Source organism: Globicephala melas, chromosome 9 (assembly GCF_963455315.2).
Source record: "Globicephala melas chromosome 9, mGloMel1.2, whole genome shotgun sequence".
NCBI lineage: Eukaryota > Metazoa > Chordata > Mammalia > Artiodactyla > Delphinidae > Globicephala > Globicephala melas.
In genome coordinates, this window is record NC_083322.1 from 13,828,439 (window position 1) to 13,847,593 (window position 19,155).

At 47.8% G+C, this 19,155-nt stretch overlaps 1 protein-coding gene across 1 annotated transcript in view; it reads right to left on the reverse strand.

Moving 5' to 3' along the window:
• Positions 1 to 4,711, reverse strand: part of TBXAS1 (thromboxane A synthase 1) — a 151,423-nt gene extending 146,712 nt beyond the window's left edge. The window contains exon 1 of the mRNA XM_030853987.3: positions 4,469 to 4,711. Within this exon, the coding sequence (XP_030709847.1) occupies positions 4,469 to 4,557 (89 nt within the window). The 5' untranslated portion in view covers positions 4,558 to 4,711. The remainder of the gene's footprint in view (positions 1 to 4,468) is intronic.
• Between the last annotated feature and the right edge of the window lie 14,444 nt (positions 4,712 to 19,155).

Sequence of the window (19,155 nt, forward strand, 5' to 3'; positions counted from 1 at the left end):
TATACCTCTGGGTCTCAGGCTCCTGAGATTTAAATGCAGCTTGGTGTTGAAAGCCCTTCCACCTTCCCAAGACAACTCTTCTCAGTTTCCACCATATTTATATATTTAACTGCTTTGACTGTTTAGTTACTTAATGCAACAACCACGGTTTACTTTTCTCACTGCTTCATCAGCCAAGAAGCTCCCTGATTACCCCAAACTCCCCTGTACCTTCCACTTTGCTGTAGAAATAGTTAGCTTACAGTCTCAAGACCTCTATGCCCAAAGCATAAAACTGCTTTCCTCTTCAGCACTAGAGAGGAGCAACTCCCTGTTCTTTTTAGTAAAATTTCTCTTTTTTTGCTCAATAATTGATATTCATTTAAAAAAAGAATATGGAAGATACAGAAAGACTAAAGGAAGAAAAAAATCACCCATAATCCCACCATTGGAAGAAAACCACTATTAATATCGGGGCTATTTCTTTATATGCTTTCTCTCTTTTTTTTTGTTTTTCTTCTGGGTACATGAATTTTTTTATTGCAATATAATTCACACGTCATAAAATTCATCCTTTTATTAAAGTATGTGATTCAATGGTTTTAGTACATTCACAGAGTTGTGCAACCATCACCATCGTCTAATTTCAGAACATTTTCATCAGCCCCAAAAGAAACTCCATACCTACCAGCAGTCACTTCCTTCTCCCCTCCTCCAGCCCCTGGCAACCACTAATCTACTTTCTGTCTGTATGGATGGGGCAGATGAATTTGTACATAATTATATAGGGAGTCCTTGCACTCTTTCTTAATAAAGAAACCCTCATCTTACCAAAAGCTGCCAGTTCGTAGGTACACTTGAAAGTTTAAATACGCTATACTTAAGATTGCCTCTACCACTATTCAACTCACACAACTTATTTCTTGTACATCAAATCTCTTCCGGAAGTCAGCATTTCCAACAATTTTATACAGAAAAAATGAGTTTAAAAAATGTTTTATCACGAGTTTAGATCACCTTCGCATGTGCTTCATGTGCTTCTAGCTAATGTATTCTACATACCAGCTCATCTCCAGCCCCAGTGGAACAGCCGTGATCTCCTCAGACCCCAGTGCACACAGCTCAGCCTCATAACTGTCACTTTAAGTGACTGTCATCAAAAAATTGTGTCAAATGCAGTTTGGGGAAAACTATCAAAATCTATGCCTATGTTATATTAGTCTCTTTTTAGATGAAATTGACTCTTTCGTCTTCTTTCTAAATTCACACAACACTTAATAATTAAGAAGTGTTTATTAAGTACATGCCATGGTCTTGCTGTACAAGGTGAGTGGAGATTCAAAAACAGTGCACTTGTAACTATTAGAAACGTGGACACCAAGTTGGTCCAAACTGAAAACACAATAGGCTTTCAGGAAAAGGGTGATGCACGTGGGCAGAAGAATTAGATTTGTATTGAGCTGTGATGCCTAAGAGAAGAACCAGCAAGAAAATATCAGTGGATGGGAATTCCCTGGCAGTGCAGTGGTTCACTGTCCAGGATTGGCCCAGGTTCAATCCCTGGTCAGGGAACTAAGATCCCGCAAGCTGCATGGTGTGGCCAAAAAAAAGAAAGAAAGAAAGAAAGAAAAATGCCAGGGGAGAGTCGAGCCAACATTTATTAGGCACCAACTGCATGCAAGGGTGGTTGTGGAGATGAGAGTGATGAGGAAAACAACAGTGAGTGGGACTTCTCAGTGTCTTGGGCAAACAGGAGAAGCTTCCCTGAGGAGGTGCCCCTGAGCTCCTTGAAGGAAAGAGAGGAGGAAGGGGATTCCAGGCATGGAGACCAGCAAGGGCAGAGGCACAGACGCCTGCAGCAACGTGACTGTTCACAGAACTGCCAGGCCCACAGGTTGGGGTCAGAGCCTGGTGGATGAAGCCGCTGAGTCAGGGATCAAACCCTACGTCCCGGGTGCTGGGCTGATGAATGTGTACTTCTTCGCTTTACCCGCATTCAACCAGATGCTAGAAGAACATCTGAGTCATGGACAGAAGTTTCCAGAACTGCAATGAGATACAGGACCTCTGTCCTGCCTTGAAAGAACTCCTAGGCTCGTTGAGCAGACAAGAAGTGGTCCTCCTCTTGTTACCTTTCCAGAGTCAAGGCTGTCATTGCACACTTGCCTGGTCCAATGGCAGGGGGAACTCTTAAAGGAAAGACTAAGGAGTTTAAACGTTGAGGACAGCACCCTCCACAAGATCTCCTCGGGGGCCACATGGCTGTGAGGGTCTCTCCACCCCCAGCTCTCCCAGAGTGCCCCTCTGTCTCCCACATGCACCCTGTCGAGAAAATGAAGCTGGAGGGAGGCCCTGCCGCATTCAAGCTGATGTCTGTTGCTCAGAGGCTCCCTGGAGTCTTGCCTGGAAGAGGAGGGTTGAGAGCCCAAGGATGGTGACCTTGAGCTGATCAAGGGATAGACCCAGGAGCACCAGAGCCACGGCCACGGCCATGGCTACTCCCTCCTGCTGCCTCCTTCTCTTCGGCATTCTCCTCAACAGACACCGAGCTCACCCAGAACCTCCACGTCTCCCCAACCTTGGGCATCTGACCCAGACCTCCTGTTTTCTGACCTTGTACCAGGGCCTCACGCCATGCCTGGCACACACGAACAAATCCATAAATATTTTTGCAAGAACCAGTAGAAGTCGGCCCTCGCTTCCTATTCACCATCTCTGCTTCATGCATCTCTCCTATCTCTGTGTCTTTGACCCAGGGTATTAGCATGGCCCCAGAACAGATTACAAATGCACAACTGCCTTGCTGAATGGTATGGTGTTATTGGCCGTGACTCTGATCTACGCTGATTAGAAACACCCAGTTACAGCCAACTTATCAGTCGGGACACATGCCTCTTTCCGTGACCAGAGCAACAGTAATGTATGCCATTCACTCATCCATTCATCAGACGTTTATCGAGGTCGTACTGTATATCAGGCACTGAGCTGGAAGTCAAGACTACGGAAATTAAAAAGACCCAATAAAGACAGAAACAGAAGCGCAGTGAAGTGTGCAATAGAAACAATGATGCTGCGAGACCACCTGGAGGCCTCAGGTTGGACACACTTTGAGAATCACAATCAGAGCACAACTGTCGATGAGAAATTAATAAACATATTAATGAGAAATTTTAAATATACCTAAAGCACTGAAGACTTATTTTCCTGTGCGTTTAGGTTATATAAATGATAGTTAATGATAGTGGCTGACGTCTACTGAGCACCTGCTACGTGTCAGGCACTGCGCTAAGTGCATCTCCTCTCTGAGCAGAAGCTGAGGTGGATGAATGGAGTTGGGGGGGAGAGGGGGTACCACTTGCTCCTGGGTTTGCATGTGGCTGGTTTCAAGGCAAGATAAGCCACACTGAGAAAAGTTCAAAAGATAATTAAACCAGTTAGAAAGCAAAACAGCACTGGGACTGAAGCTGGGTTTCAGAGCCAATTTCTAAGAGGTAATTTCATCATCCTAGAACATCAGACGTGAATTCCATTTTCAGCTATGCAAATTCCAAAAGAATAATACCTCACATTTGCATAATGCTTGATGCTTTTCAAAGTACTTTCCCAGTTATTAATCTAGAGGAAGCTTTATTACTACCGGAGACATAAATTGAAATTCTGTTCAAACTGAAGTTCTCCATTATTTTTTCCACTTTCCCCTCAAAAACCAGAGCTGCCTAAATTCAGGTGCTTTTGATGGAGTGGGTAACTTTAATAAGTTTTGCCGACAGGGTGAATATGCACAAATAGAACATATTGTGGGGCCTTCCATCCAGCCTTCGACCAAGCCAGACTTCAGAAAACCTCCTGTTGAATTAACTAAATCATGGGAGGTTACTCCCAGTTTAAATTTGAGATTCCCCCAGGGTCTCAGACTTTGTGGCACTGCACACACTGCGTTCATTGGAATCCATTCCCTTCCATCAAATATTAGAAAATGAGGAAATTAGTTCCACCACTTTGCCCTTAAACCTATAGAAATCCCTGTCAATGACATTCTACGAAGTGGCCCACGTTGCCAGACAGCTCCTGTATCTTTTTTTGTTTTTAATGTCATCAGACCCAAGAGGCTGCATCTGCTGTAAATGCAACCTGGGGAGAGGATCTTAGAAAAACGAGGTGAGAAGATAGGATGGGGGTGCAAGGAGCTACTTCTCCCCAAACCTTTCCAATTTGTTGCTTTTTCCATCTCTTTCAAACTTAATTACGTGTAGCGTTCTCAGCCACTGAATCACCAGTCTTTCCTGACACCTCCATCTCGTGCATTTGAGCAAAAGATTAACCTGGCTGTTTGCTTTCAATTCTGAAGCTGTGTTAATACTCAACTCCCTCTAGATTAGAGGGGAAGAAAAACACACTCCCACATACCCCACCCCGGCTCCAGCAGGGCTCCACGGCTGCTATTCCTGTGACAATGTCACAGTCATTGGAACATGCTGGCTGCACTTACCACTTCAGGAGAACCAAGAGGACCACTGACAGGGCTACCATCACCATGGGGCCACTGGCTTCCAGTCTGAGGAACCCCAAGACTTCCATTGTTCCTCAGAGACCCTAGAGGGGTGGTCCTCCAGAGGAAAGGGTGGGGCTGGTCCCCCTGCAGTTACAGGAACCACGATCTGCAGATGAAAGATTTAGGCAACCAAGAAAACATCACATCAAGTGGGTCCCTGAAATGTGCTCTTTCTCAGAAGTGTCTTCTTATAAAGAGGAAGGAAGAGGAGGGAAAAACAAAGGGTTTCAGTGTGAGGCAGTGAATCAGCAACTTTATTTTCTTGATGACTGTACAGTCAATAAACATTTACATTAACTTCCCCAGGAAGCAGCAGCAGAACTGGCTCCCTGTTTGCTGGGAAAGAAAATGGTTGCAACCATAGATTTCTGCTGTGACAAGTAGTCCTTAAAGAAAGACCCTTCGGGCTTCCCTGGTGGCACAGTGGTTGAGAGTCCACCTGCCAATGCAGGGGACGCGGGTTCGTGCCCCGGTCCGGGAAGATCCCACGTGCCGCGGAGCGGCTGGGCCCTGTGAGCCACGGCCGCTGAGCCTGCGCGTCCGGAGCCTGTGCTCCGCAACGGGAGAGGCCACAATAGTGAGAGGCCCGCGTACCGCAAAAAAAAAAAAATAAATAAATAAAAAAAAAAATAAAAAAAAGATAAAGGCTCTAAGGTGGGGAAGAAGTCCCCGCGTTGTGGGAACCTGAGAGAGTCCAGTGGGCCAGCTGGGGGAGCAACTGGGGGAGGTGGAGACATCGACAGAGAGCAGACAGCTCAGGGCCACAGTGAGAAGCCTGGGCTTCATTTGATGTGCAACTTAGCAGTTTAGTGTGGTCGTATTTCTTCTCCTTTTTTTTTTAAAATAAATTTATTTATTTATTTATTTGTGGCTGCGTTGGGTCTTCGTCGCTGCACGCGGGCTATCTCTAGCTGCGGCAAGCGGAGGCTACTCTTCGTTGCAGTGCATGGGCTTCTCATTGCAGTGGCTTCTCTTGTTGCGGAGCATGGGCTCCAGGCGCGCGGGCTTCAGTAGCTGTGGCTCGCGAGCTCTGGAGCGCAGGCTCAGTAGTTGTGGCGCACGGGCTTAGTTGCTCTGCGGGATGTGGGATCTTCCCGGACCAGGGCTTGAACCCATGTCCCCTGTATTGGCAGGCAGATTCTTAACCACTGCGCCACCAGGGAAGTTCAATGTGGTCGTATTTCTGTTTGTTAGAGTTGTTCTGGCTCCACGTGAAGAATTCATTGAAGGAAAAGCAGGAAGGCACTTGGAAGACTATTTCGTTCATCCCGAGATGAGGCTGCTCACACTAGAATAGGGATGGGAGGCAGAAAGAAGTAGAGGAATTAGATATCTATTCTGGGATTGACTCTGCAGAATTTCCTGGTGGATTGGCTGCAGAAGGGAGGGAAGGAGGTGGCACGTCTGACCCCCCAGGTTCCTGACTTGAGGGAGCACCGTTCACTGAGATGAGGAAGGCTGGGGAAAGATGTGGTATTGTTGGGAAGATCAAAAGCTGGGTTTTGCAGAAACAGACTCACAGACATAGAGAACAGACTTGTGGTTGCCGGGGGGAGGGGGAGAGGGAGAGGGATGGACTGGGAGTTTGAAGTTGGTAGATGCAAACTATTACATTTAGAATGGATAAACAACAAGGTCCTAATATATAGCACAGGGAACTATATTCAATATCCTGTGATAAATCATAATGGAAAAGAATACAAAAAAAAGTGTGTATGTGTATAAATGAGTCACTTTCTTGTACAGCAGAGATTGGTACAACATTGTAAATCAACTACACTTCGATTTAAAAAAAAGAAAACATCAAAAGAAGAAAAAAAAATTGGGAAGAGTGAAAAATGTTCAACAGTAGGGACAAAGTGATATTAATTATGATGTATCTACTTCAAGGGCTATGATACCAAAGGCCAATGGCAACATAAACAACTCAAATTATAATCACAAATAAAAAAATAGAAAAAAATGCTATGTGCATAAAAGTTGAATTTTGGTCCTGTTAAGTTTGAGATGCCTGGGATGCATCAGAGTGGAGCTGTCAAGTCACAGAGGAATCTCAGCTGGAAATGTAAGTAATAATAATGAATAATGACAATACCATTTATGAAGTACTTACTATGTGCGAGTTACTATTCTAAGAACATCCAGATATGTTAGCTCATTTAATCCTCATAAACTACTCTATGAAGTAACGCTTATTATTAACCCTATTTTAGAGAAGTAGAAACTGAGGCGTGGGATGTATGACTCTAAAGCCCATACTCTTTTTTTTTTTTTTTTTTTTTCGGTACGCGGGCCTCTCACTGTTGTGGCCTCTCCCGTTGCAGAGCACAGGCTCCGGACGCGCAGGCTCAGCGGCCATGGCTCACGGGCCCAGCCGCTCCGCGGCATGTGGGATCTTCCCGGACCGGGGCACGAACCCGTGTCCCCTGCATCGGCAGGCGGACTCTCAACCACTGCGCCACCAGGGAAGCCCTAAAGCCCATACTCTTAATCAAAAGGTTATATTCAAACGTAGAAGGCACCAATACGCAAATGGTAGTTAAATCCAGAGGCCTAGATGAGCCACAAATAAGGGAGTGAACCACACAAGTATCAAGTACCTTCCAAGCACCTTCCCCTTTCTCTAACCATTTGCCCTGACTCCCTATTTTGCATCTCTACTTAGATGTCCCCCAACAGCTGCATCACATCTGGACCAGTGCCCCATGCTCCAGCTCAGCCCTTTAGGACTTCCTGTCCTCTCTCCATATTCCATGTCTCTTTTGTCCCATATGATCAGTACCATACTGAGATGTTAACGGATCTGTGTGTCCTCCTCACAAAACCAAGCTGTGCTTCCACAAGGGCCGTCAGAAATATGGTGCTTTCAGCCACAGGCACCACTGTGTGGGATGTGGGAGGATCAAGAGCTGGCGTGGTTCATCATGGCCACAGATTCAGAGAGTTGGAAGAACCTCGGATATTACTTAGACCAATGTCTGTAACAGAAAGATGCTCAGGAAAAGAAATGAAGGTTCCAAGGTGAAATGAAAGTGAGAAATGCTGGTGTGAGCATTGATACGTAAGTTTATTTACTCAAGACCTCTCAGAAACTTGAACCTGCCGATGTGCATGGGAACTCTCCGAGAGGGGGGTGCAGAGAACAGCATTCCCCAAGTGCATTCGACCACAGGATCCCTCTTAAGGGACATTTATGAACAGCCCAGATGTTGTGCTTTTAGGAAAGTGGTTGGAAAGTCTGTTGACCAAGCCCATGGTGACCTCTTATTTACAGAGGGGGAAACAAAAACCCAGAAAGGTAAAGTGATGGTACAAAGTCCCACAGCTGCCTGGTGATAGAGCCCAGGGCCCTCATCTTCCTTTTCAGGATCTGCATCTAGAATGTACTCCTCCCGTCCCGCCGTGGACCTGTGGGCCTAGCACAGGCCCTGCCTGCTTCACGGAGACGGCTTTGATGCTGGCCACCAGCTCAGAGATGTCCTAAGGGGTGACCACCTCCCCTAGTGACATCAATTTCGCACATTCACTCCTCCGACTAATATTGTTGGAACCCTTTTTGTGTGATTTGTGATTTGTGGAAGCTGTAAATGCCGTGGAGAGATAATCACCCCCATTCTACACTCGCCTCAGAGCAGAGATAATACAGTGAATTGTGGACAGTAAGTGAACTGGGATGGAGTGGAAGGGTCAAATATGAGAGGTTTTAAGGCTTTTCATCAGGAGAATAATGTGATTAAGGATGTATCACAATTTCGGTATCTGTGACACAATGCAGGGACACGCTGGTTGGGATTTTTCCAGGATGGGAGCAGACTGTTGCCATGATATTTACCATAATTAAATATTAGGCCTTTATTCTCTGGATTTTTTTTATAAATTTATTTATTTTAATTTTTGGCTGCATTGAGTCTTCGTTGCAGTGCGTGGGCTTCTCATTGCAGTGGCTTCTCTTGCTGTGGAGCACGGGCTGTAGACGCGTGGGCTTCAGTAGTTGTGGCACACAGGCTCAGTAGTTGTGGCTCGTAGGCTCTAAAGCGCAGGCTCAGTAGTTGTGGCACACGGGCTTAGTTGCTCCGCGGCATGTGGGATCTTCCCGGACCAGGGCTCGAAACTGTGTCCCCTGCATTGGCAGGTGGATTCTCAACCACTGGTCCACCAGGGAAGAAAATATCTCTGGATATTTTCTTTTCAATATATATCTATTAAAAAAACCAACTCTACAGAACTGTATAGGAAATAGCCTATAATCCCAACTCCCAGAGACAAACTCTTAGCATGCAGTTAGCATATGCCCTCTCCTATCTTTTTCTATGCATATGCAAGCACAGGTGTATTTTTAGTTTTTATGAAAACAAGATCATCATATCCGTGCCATCTACAACTGGCCTTTTCATTCTCCGTATGGCGAATATCTTTCCATGTTCATACCCAGAGATATACATCATTTGCTTCTCGGGATTCCCCTGGTTGGATGTGTTGTAATTCATGTAGCCCATCCTCTGTTGAATGACATTCAAGCTGTTTGCAAGTTTTCCCAACGACAAATGAGGCTTCAGCGAACATCCTTACGCATATCACTGTGGCCTTGCTTGAGTATAGCCCAAGCAACATTCTCAAAAGTGGAATTTCAAAAATGCAAGTAGGTGCTACCCTCTGCAGAGACAGTCAGCTTCCCTCCCCCGAGCTGTGTACTGAGGTTTTCCCTGCTCCATGGGACACTCCACAGAGCTTACCCTTCTGTCTCAACCCACTCCAAGTCTAGCTCTTTTTTCTCCTACTTCCAGGCAGACGCCTCCCCCAGCGTTGAGTCAACTGTTTTGACTTAAGTCTCGTGTTTCTTTTTAAAGCTTTCACTCCATAAATTCTGTGGTATTTCCTCCATGTTCCCTGTGTTTAAAAACTGCCTGTGTGGATGCTTTCCTCCTCTGCGGAAGCTTCCCACCTGGCCTGCACGAAGCCCCACGTCTCTGACGAGGTTTGAGGCCTCAGAGCGTGTTCCCTCTGCCCTGCAGGAGCCCGAGGGAAAGGACAACAGTGTTTCCTCAGCACTGTAGACGGTCAAGGAATATTGACCTATAACCTTGTTTCAGCCTCATAGCAACCCTGGGCAGTAGGTGAGCAGGACTTTTCATTCCTGGGTCCCAAGTGGGAAAAAAGAGTTCAGAGATGTTACAAGACTGTCAGAAATCGTACATTTCATAAATCCTAGAGGCCGACGAACTCAAACCCTAATCTTCTGGCTTTAAACCCAATGGTTTATCCACTAAAGCTAAAGCCACATCTTGGTTTAAATATTCATAGTTCACCCAGCAGCCCACAGTTGTGATATAGCTTGCTTCCGCTCCTGGGATGCAGAGCTGCTGCAGTTAAGGAAGACAAAGTGATGGTGCAGGCCTGCCGGCTGCTTTATCTCCACGGAGAAGCTACTGGGGCCCCTTTGGAAGGTGGGAAACCTCAGCTAGCCCCAGTGCAGCCCAGTCTCCTCAACGTCATCCAGTATCTTAGGGACTCCCTGTCCAGTTTCTGAGAACAGGGGTCGGATTCAGAGGCTCCTCCACTCTTCATTCCATCACTTAGCACACACGCATTGGACAGTCAGTAGGCACTTGGCACCAGGAGTGGAATCCCAACGTATAAGGCCTCACGTTCCAGGTGTTGCTTCCAAGGAACTCAGCTTCCAGGATAGGGAAGCAGACTGGTAAACACCTACATGCTGTCAGTGTTACAGGGACTGTGACATAAATAGACAGGGCACAGAGGGGGCACAAATAGGAGGAAGGAGACTTTTAAAGGCTTTGAACAGATGACATCTGAGCTTAGACTGGACCGATGGCCATGCAGATGAGAGTAGGACAGATGTGCTTGGGAGAGGGCGCACGTCTAGGGCTTGCCTGAGGGCATCGGAGGCTGGGGGTGAGTGGAGGGGACAGATGCTCAGAGGCCAGGTCAGGCAAGGCAGTGTGGACCACACACTTTATCCTAGGAAGCCAGGGTAGGACCAAAAATTGAGTGCAACCTGATTGGATTTTTAGGAATACTCCTTAGAAGGCAGATTGGGTGGGTTACAGCTGAGATGGGAGACCAGCGAAGAGGCACTGGTCTAGGTAAGAGAGGATGGTCTGAATGAAATAGTAGATGTGGAAATGGGAGAGAGAGGACTGGGAGGGCAGAATCAAGAGTATTTGGTTATTGGGCGTGGTGGTAAAGGATTGCTGAAGATAACTCCCCAATTTCTGGCTCCTTGGATGGAGCCCATATGGTGCCGTACAACACAATAAGGACTTGGGGGAAGGAATGAGTGGAGGGAAGTGACTGTGACTTCAGTGGTGAGCAAGCGGAGCACGAGGCCCCTGGTGGCCACACAGGTCAGGACGCGCCGGAGGACTCCAGACCCTGGAGCGGTCAGGAGAGAAACCTGAAGGAGTTTTATTTTCGTAGTGGGTCACAGAAAGAACAGTAACGAGAGCAGCCTTGCAGGGGAGGGGCCAAGAGGGGCCTGAAAAGAGGTGGAGGAAGGATGATCTGGGAGACAGCAGCAGAACCAGCAGAGGGACCCTATTTTAGTGCTTAAAGATACAGCCTTTTGTTTTCAAAAGTCCTGGATTCAAATCCAACCGCTTCAGCTCTCTAGCTCGGATGCTCTTGGGAGGCTGCTTAACCTTTTGGAGCCTGTTTCTCATTTGCGAAGTGGGGATAACTGTACATACTTCCCAGGGCTGTTGTGAGGAAAACAAGGTACCGTGGAGATGCTTCGTGGAGCCCTGACACGTGGGAAGCACTCGTACACATGGTCTGCGATCGTTTCCACCAAAGCCACGGGGAGACTGTTGAAAGAAATAGGAAATGGCCACAGGTGTGAATGTTACAGAAAAACCAGGTGAGGTGCTTACCGAAGTACCTTTGGATTCAGCAATTTTGATCATTACCACCACTCCCAGGGTGGCTTTGGTGGAGTGGTTGGTGTAGAGACAGAACTAGAGAAAAGCAAATATGAAAAGGACTGACTCACACTTCTCTGTCCATCTCTGTGGCCCCATGGCTGAGACGTGGGGGAAGACACAGGTTTGGACCAGCTAGCGTAGAATTTCCAGGTGCCATTCTTTGTGTGACCCACGTGAAGTCAGAACATCTCCTGCATTAGGGCACGGCCGCCATCTGTGTGTGTCTCCCTCCTGAGATAAGGACAGAACTATCTCTTCTCTTCAAGGTTGCTATGGAGACATGGATGGGTTTGTAAACAGTTTAAAGGTCTACATCAAATTTTGATTTTGTATTGGTTATGAGAGCAGGGACCATATTTTCTGTATCATTATACAGCCATGCTGCCTGTCACATTGCAATCTCATACACTGACTTGGCTTTAAATTAACACCCATAGGCTGATCCCTCTCCAATCTATTCTCTCCAGCCCAGTTCTCATTCCTGAGCTTCAGACTAATATATCCAGCCGCCCACTGGACCTCTTCTCACAGGTATCCTGCAGATGCTACAGACTCGCAGTGTCTAGAACTGGCCTCATCAGCACAGCCTCCTTCCTCCATTAACCTCGTCCTTGTCCCGAGTTCCTCATCTTAGTGAATTGTACCTCCTTCCCCCCAGCGCCCAAGTCAGGAATTTGGGCTCATCCTTGCCTCTTCCTTCTCTCCCAGCCCCTCCCCACCTCCACATTCATTAATCACCAAACCCTATTGGTCCTGCCTACTGAGTCTCTCCCATTTCTCACTACTACTCCCTTTATCCATTCATTCTTTCATTCATTCCACTTCATTTCACTCGCTCAATAAATATACCGGCATCAACTCAGTGTTAGCTACTGTTCTAGGCAGAGGGGCAGCAAACAAGCTAGGTTTCTGATCTCAGAGAGCTTGTATCTGGAGATCCACCCAAATCGCAGCACTATGATCTCTCACTAGATTGCAACTGTCTCTTAGCAGCCTCCCTGCCTCTCGTTCATTCATCAACATTTATTTGCTGAGTTTGTGCTCGGTGCCTGGCACTGTGCTGGGGGTGCCTGAAAAATGCAAAGGAGACCAGCTTGCCTGGGAGGCACTGGGCAAGGGAAATGTGAGACTGGATGGTGGAGGGGGAGAGGTGGGGGTCAGAGCACCTAAGACCTGGTGGGCTGTGTGCAAAGTGTACTACTGCCTTCCCAAAGGAAGGGGGAGCCATTGAAGGAAGGGCTTTAAGCAGGAGAGTGACGTGATGCTATTTACGCCAACTGTATCTCAACTGGTCTCATTATTAAAATGAGTATGGAGCTCATCAGATAATAGTCTAACCTCCACATGTCAACATCGCCCAGGTCCCCAGTCACACAGTGGGGATGTTGAGGCAGTGCCACCACCCGGACCTTGGCTGTGGGCGTCATTGAGAGGCAGGATCCGGACTTGTCGACGACAGGCTGCTCTTGATATTGCTAATCAGACATGGCCCATCCCATTTCCTTCACATCGCAGCCTGTCAATATGTGTCACCCATGATCTCAGCTTGTCCGATATTCGCACTTTCTAAATTGTCATCGAATCTCTCGAGGCACTGCTCGTGGCAGAGTGTGGCTACATGTGGACAATCAGGCATCCTCTGCTTGTGAAGCGGAGAGTCAGCAGATGGCTTGACTGCCTTAAGGCAAGTCTTGGAGCTGCCTTAAGGCAAGCTAGTGTCTGGAACAGCCATTTTTCACCTCTTAGCCACAGGGGGTGGGGCAGGCATGGTGGAGACAGACGACATGCCCAGAAAGAAGAATCCAGCATCCGCAGGGTTTTGACAGCAGACTGCAATCAGTTCAGGGATCAGGGAGAAAGTGGATCTAGCCTCCACAATGATGGAGTGCTGACATCTGACCAAGTTTTCCCAACTCCTTCCAGGAGGCTGAGGCTACCTCCCGAGCCCCAGCTGCTAGCTGGGGTCCTGCTCTAAATTTACTGCCAGAGCCTGCCTGCAGTTCCATGAGATCATTGGTGCCATCCATCCACGTGTGATGCTCATCTAGACCCAACTAGACAAGACTTGTCCACCCAACTAGACCCTCTTAGACTGTAGGGCTGCTTGAATCAAGCCTCAAGTCTCCACATGCCAGTGGACAATGTGAGCCAAAAACATTTGCTCTGTCTGAAGAAGTCAACCTTGTACCTTGAACATTTTGTCAAGCCTCTGCTTCTACTGGTCCCAGCTCCCTCCCTGTCTGCACTGGTCTGTGTACTGAAGTCCCAGCTTGCCTTGTACCTGTGCCTGCCTGAGTTATGACAAGCCCTGTGTCATCTTATATCCTCACCCTCCTATAACAGGCCAGACTCCTTCCTGTGCATTTTCAGGACCCAGGCTAGATGTCACCTCCTCAAGGAAGTCCTCCAGGACCACCCATGATGATGACTTCTGTGTCCTGCTAAAGCACCCCAAGCTTTCTCCACTGAGGTTGCCTGACTAATTGCATGTCTACCCTCTAGATGTAAATGTTTTGAGAAGAGAGACCTTTTCTGATTCAACAATGTATTTTCAGCGGCCAGGAGAAAGCCTGTCTGTCACTCAATAGGTATTCACGGAATGTTTGTTGAATGAATAAATGCACTTCTGCCTGTGTTTCAGGTAGTAACCACCAGATGGCAATAGTGTTCTTTGGGTCATGAAGGTACGTGGTCATGCTCTTTCTGCAAGAACACCTGAAAATCAACTGAGATTTGTTCCCATAATCCAAGCACTTGGTTAATTTTCTATAAAATATATCAGTTTATTGGAAAAAACCCACAAAATCATTTCTAAAGCTAGACTTTATAATAAAGATATAAAAAAGGAAAGGAAGAGATACAGAGAAAGCACCGTTGAGTCCTTGAGTCCTTCGTACCATTCTCCACTTGATCTGAGTATGGGACTATTTATCAAGACCCAAGAGTATCCATTTGGACTCCTAAGCATTTGAAGTTTCTGCAGCCAGCCGGACACCCTTGTGGCTGCCTGTACCTGTTCCGGGTTCACTGGCTCTAATTTGACTTGCTTATCTTATCAGGGTTTTACCAGTAGACCAGTTTGGCTGGAGCAGAGAGTTCACGAAGAAGGCTAGGAGATAAGGTTGGAGCCATAGGGAGGGGCCGGCGGGAGGAGGCCTCTGGGTACCAGGATGAGTGTGAACTTTACCCTGCACGCAACAGAGATTCTTGTGGCGTGTGCACGTGCGGGCGTGCGTGCACACGTGTGTGTGTGTGTGTGTGTGTGTGTGTGTGTGTGTGTGAGTGAAAGGGCGGTGGAATGGGGAGGGAGGGAGGGACATGTACCAGATGGTGTTGAGAAGGATGGACGGGGGGCAAGGGAGACCACTGGGAGATTGCTGCGGTGACCTGGTGAGTAGAGCTGAGGCAGGAGACAAGTGGAGAACAGGGCTGGTGGACACCTGGGTGGGTTCAGGAGATGCTCCATAGGCAGAACACCTGGAGGATTCGACGACGGATTGGGAAGGAGAGCGAGAGAAGAGAGCCTGGGCAAGAGCCCCACCTTTGATTAGAGCCTGACTTGGTGCAAATTAGAAAAAGGCATGGCTTCCCCAGGAGACTTTACTTCCGCCTGCTGGACAATTGTCTCGTCTAGCAAGCTCCCGGGTGACCAGCACCCCTGGACTCAGTTATTCCGTGCCCGCCACGCTCCACAGCAGCCCTGCGAGGCACACTCCAAGGTTCCCAGCCTGGATGAAGGAGACATGGGTGGCGTTTCTGAAAGAAATGGGGAAGATGGAGGGTGGGCCGTTTTTAAGGGAAGGAGCATCTCGAGTTTCCTATGTCTCTAGTGCAGCGGTTCTCAAACTTGAGTGGACGTCAGACATACGTGGGAGGGCTTTTAAAACACAGACGACCGGGCCTCCCCTCCCCCCATCACTTTCTGATTCTGTAGGGCTGGGCTGGGGTCTGAGAATTTGCATTTCTATCAAATTCCCAGGTGACGCTGCTGCTGCTGGTCTGGGACGGGCTCTTTGAGAATAGAGCTTTTGGCCCCTAGCTCTGCGTTAAAAGTACCACGGGAGATTTTCTTTCATGCTAAAGTCAGAGCCCTACCCAAACCACCAGCATCCCATCCCGCTGGAAGAACTCTCCCAGAGGGTTTTCCGTCCACCTACACAGTAGATTCAGACAGCACCTCTGGGGACACCGCAGGTCTGAAGTGCTGCTGTATTTGGGCGGCAGCGTATTAGCAATTCTTTGGTTTTCGTTTATGAATTTCCCCCATTTTGTCTCTAATGCCCTCCTTTTTCCCTCAGGAAAGGCCTCAGCTTTCCCTCTTTCCCTGACAGGTGTACTAAACTGGCCGGAATTGCCCAATCCTCCCTAAGGATCAATGTGAACTATTTCAAACTAGGTTCTTTCACAATGAACACTTGTCACTTTGTTTTTCCTAGCTCTTATTCCAGAAATTTCTATTCTGCATTTCCTGTGGGTGGGTCATGCCTGCTCACCTGCTTAGTAGGTGCTACCTCTCCCCCTCCTGCCTGCTACTACGTGACCTCCTCCTGCCACAGCCCTGGTTTCACCCCACTCTTTGGATGACATCTGTCTTCTCTCCCAGTAGGACTATTTGCGGCTCTGCGGGAGCTAAGAGAAGATCTGTGTCCTTTCTCTCAATATGCTAGTGGGAAGATGGAGGAACAGAAGGTGTGTGTGGGATAGAAGTAAATATGGGTCTGAAATTCCACATAATTACATAATAGAGAGGTATTGCCAAGGTAAATTAATAAGAAAACAGTTGGATGCTGTTTACCAACAAAACCAATTTGGGGTGTGTTAGTCTCTGCTTTTTCTTTGTCGAATGAGCCACGAATTAGCAGAATGCACATCAGAAGAGGCACCCTCTTCGTGGAGTGACCGAATTATCCTGCCTGCTTGGTCAGGCTACCTAGCAGCTAGGAGAATTGCCTGGGCGCTGCATGGGAACCTCTCTGCCCACGGGCTTCTTTGCTGAACATCTTCCCATCTGTCTGTCTCTTTTTCATGCATGCCCTGTCCTCCCATCTGTCCTGCTCCCTCTGCTACTTTCACAGCCACGGAAGGGCAAGGCCAGGTTCTCATCTCAAACCCACAATCCTAACGTCTGCCTGAAACTCACAGCCCATTACATGAAACACCTGGATGGCAACACTGAGATTCAAGTCACACTAATTGTCAGTATCATGAAGACACCTCTCCTTCTCCCAACAAGTTATGTGAATTGGCCAAGCCAGTTTGAATTTGAGACAGGACTTGGGCTCCAAGCTGAGGTCAGGAGAGCCAAGCATGGCATCGTCCGTTAGGAAACACTCTGGAACACCCATGAGGTGAGAGGCTCAGGGACAGGGGCTGGGAGAGGAGGGTGGATGAGGAAAATGCCTGGGGAGCTCGCCGCTCGGTGACCCAGGATGTCAGACCCCAGTCAAGACCACAGGAGGCAGTGTCTGTGTGAGGACTCCAGGTCAGATCTCTTTTGGGCATGAATCACCATCTTTGGAAAAGTCTGGAAAATCACAATCTTTGGAAAACCAAACGGAGACTCCAGGCACCTAGTCTAACCTTCCACCTTCATAGCATCCCTGGAAGCTGTTGGTCTCTGCTTGAATTCCCCCAATTCTAGGGAACTCGGTTCCGGCAAAGCCACCCTTGTCTTGTTACACAGCTTCAGAACCTGCGTCTAACTTCCCCACCTGTACTAGGACTCCACATCTGTTCTTTTATCGGATAGTGACAACCATCCTGGGGTTTAGGCAGGGCCAGAGAGTGCCTGCTTGACCAAGCAGGTATTTTCCAGCTTGGTCAGGTTCAGTGAACTTTGGCAAAGGCAAGACTAGAAATTGGGCCACGTGCCCCCTGGCCCGACAGTGCTTTCATCACACGGCTCCGCCATCATGTTGAGAGCAGTTGGAGTCCAGCTTCCTAAATCTGACGTGAACCCACCATCCAACCTTCCCAGCAAACCTGAGGGAGAACGTGAGAGCTGGAGCGCTGTGCTTCAGGCTTTCCTCTCCACGGAGAACAGACCGATTGCCCAGGCCGTGGCCCGAGTGGATGGAGAAGGGAGCTGAGGGAAGGAAGGAAGCCTGTTCTTCACAATGCTACCGAGAGATGGACTCAGAGACTGCTTTCCTCTTAGAGGATTCGTCTGTAGTGAAGGGTTGCCGTGTTCCATCCAGGGCAGGCAGGGAGGGGTGGTGGTGCGGGGGGAGGGAGGCATTCAAGCCACACGAACAATCCAGTAGAAACACTATCCACAGGGGGCTAGACAGAGAGATGGAAGCTGGACCACACCGACAGACCGGGGGCGAAGACTTTGCTCCCGGAGAAGAGAGAGAGCATAGGACCTGGAGGCTCCCACTTTGCCCTCGCCTCCTGCATCCCAGCTACCTTCGAGACTGGGTCCCAAGTGTCATAACTCCCCATCTTGAAAACTTTTCCAGAAGCTCTAAGCAGTCCAGTGAGCAGTAAATTTTCCTCAGCCCCTTCAGCAGAAGCATTTTTTCTTGGTGGCCAGCCCTGTGGTGGTGTGGAATGACTTACACAAGAGGGGAACGATAAGATGCCTCCAAGGTGGGTGGTCAAACATATCCCAAAAGGACATCATTGGCCCAATGCTGGAGGTGTCCAGAATACCACATATTAGAAGGACTGGATATGAAAAATCCATGCCTTGTCCTCCAACAAAACGGCTCCTCCTCAGAAGATTAACCGAGTGACCCATCACGTTCTTTGCAGACGTTCAAAGCACTTTGGCTGACGTAGGATGTCCATTTTTCATGGGAAGCTGATCAGGTGCCATGTTACTCGTGCAGGAGCATTGAGGATCTCCATCCTTTCCCCCAAAGAAAGGGAGTGGGAATGTGGAGAAATGTTATATTCTACTTCCACTCCTTTTGTGACCCTCCTACTCATTTTGAAACCTGTCTCTAAGAACAGTGCTGTCTTTACTGAGACCTGATCCACAGAATGCAACACAGGGCAAAAAGACATGTTTTTGCATGTACTTACGGAGAAAACAAAGGAAATTTTCTTCCTTATGTTTTGTCTGAAGTTCTTAAAAATCTAGCTTGAATATGTATTACTTTTGAAATGGAAAAAAAAATCTTCTAGAAAAACTTCTGATTTGGGCTGCAAGCATCTGATAGGAGGATAACTTCATGGAAGGTGTTTATTCCATCTGAGTCTGAGAAGCTCACCCTGGCAGTGTGGGGTCCATATCACCTCCCTGTGCTCGTGCATATTTGCTCAGTAGGAATTCAGCCTTGGCCACAAAGTGTACAACATTTCAACCTAATTATCTTTGCTTCAGAAAGAGCTTCCATCTAGCCTTTTATGGTGTGATGGAAAAAGAGAGCTCTTTTAACATTCCTATACACTGCGGCTTTTCAAGGATGGTGATTAGAAATATACATAAGACACTGAATTTCCACCTGTGGAAGACAATTCTATGGCAGGAATTCCAGTTGTGTCAAGGTCAGCACTTGAGAACCTTGACTTTGGGGGCTGGAAGCCACTGAGCCCCAGACTTATGACCATCCCCATGTCTCAACCACCTGTTCTTGGCACGTTCCTGTAATTTACGAGATGCTCTAAAGGGTACAGGCCAGGAAGTGCAGGATTGAAATATTCCACCTGGCCAGACACTGTTGTGTGGACTAACTT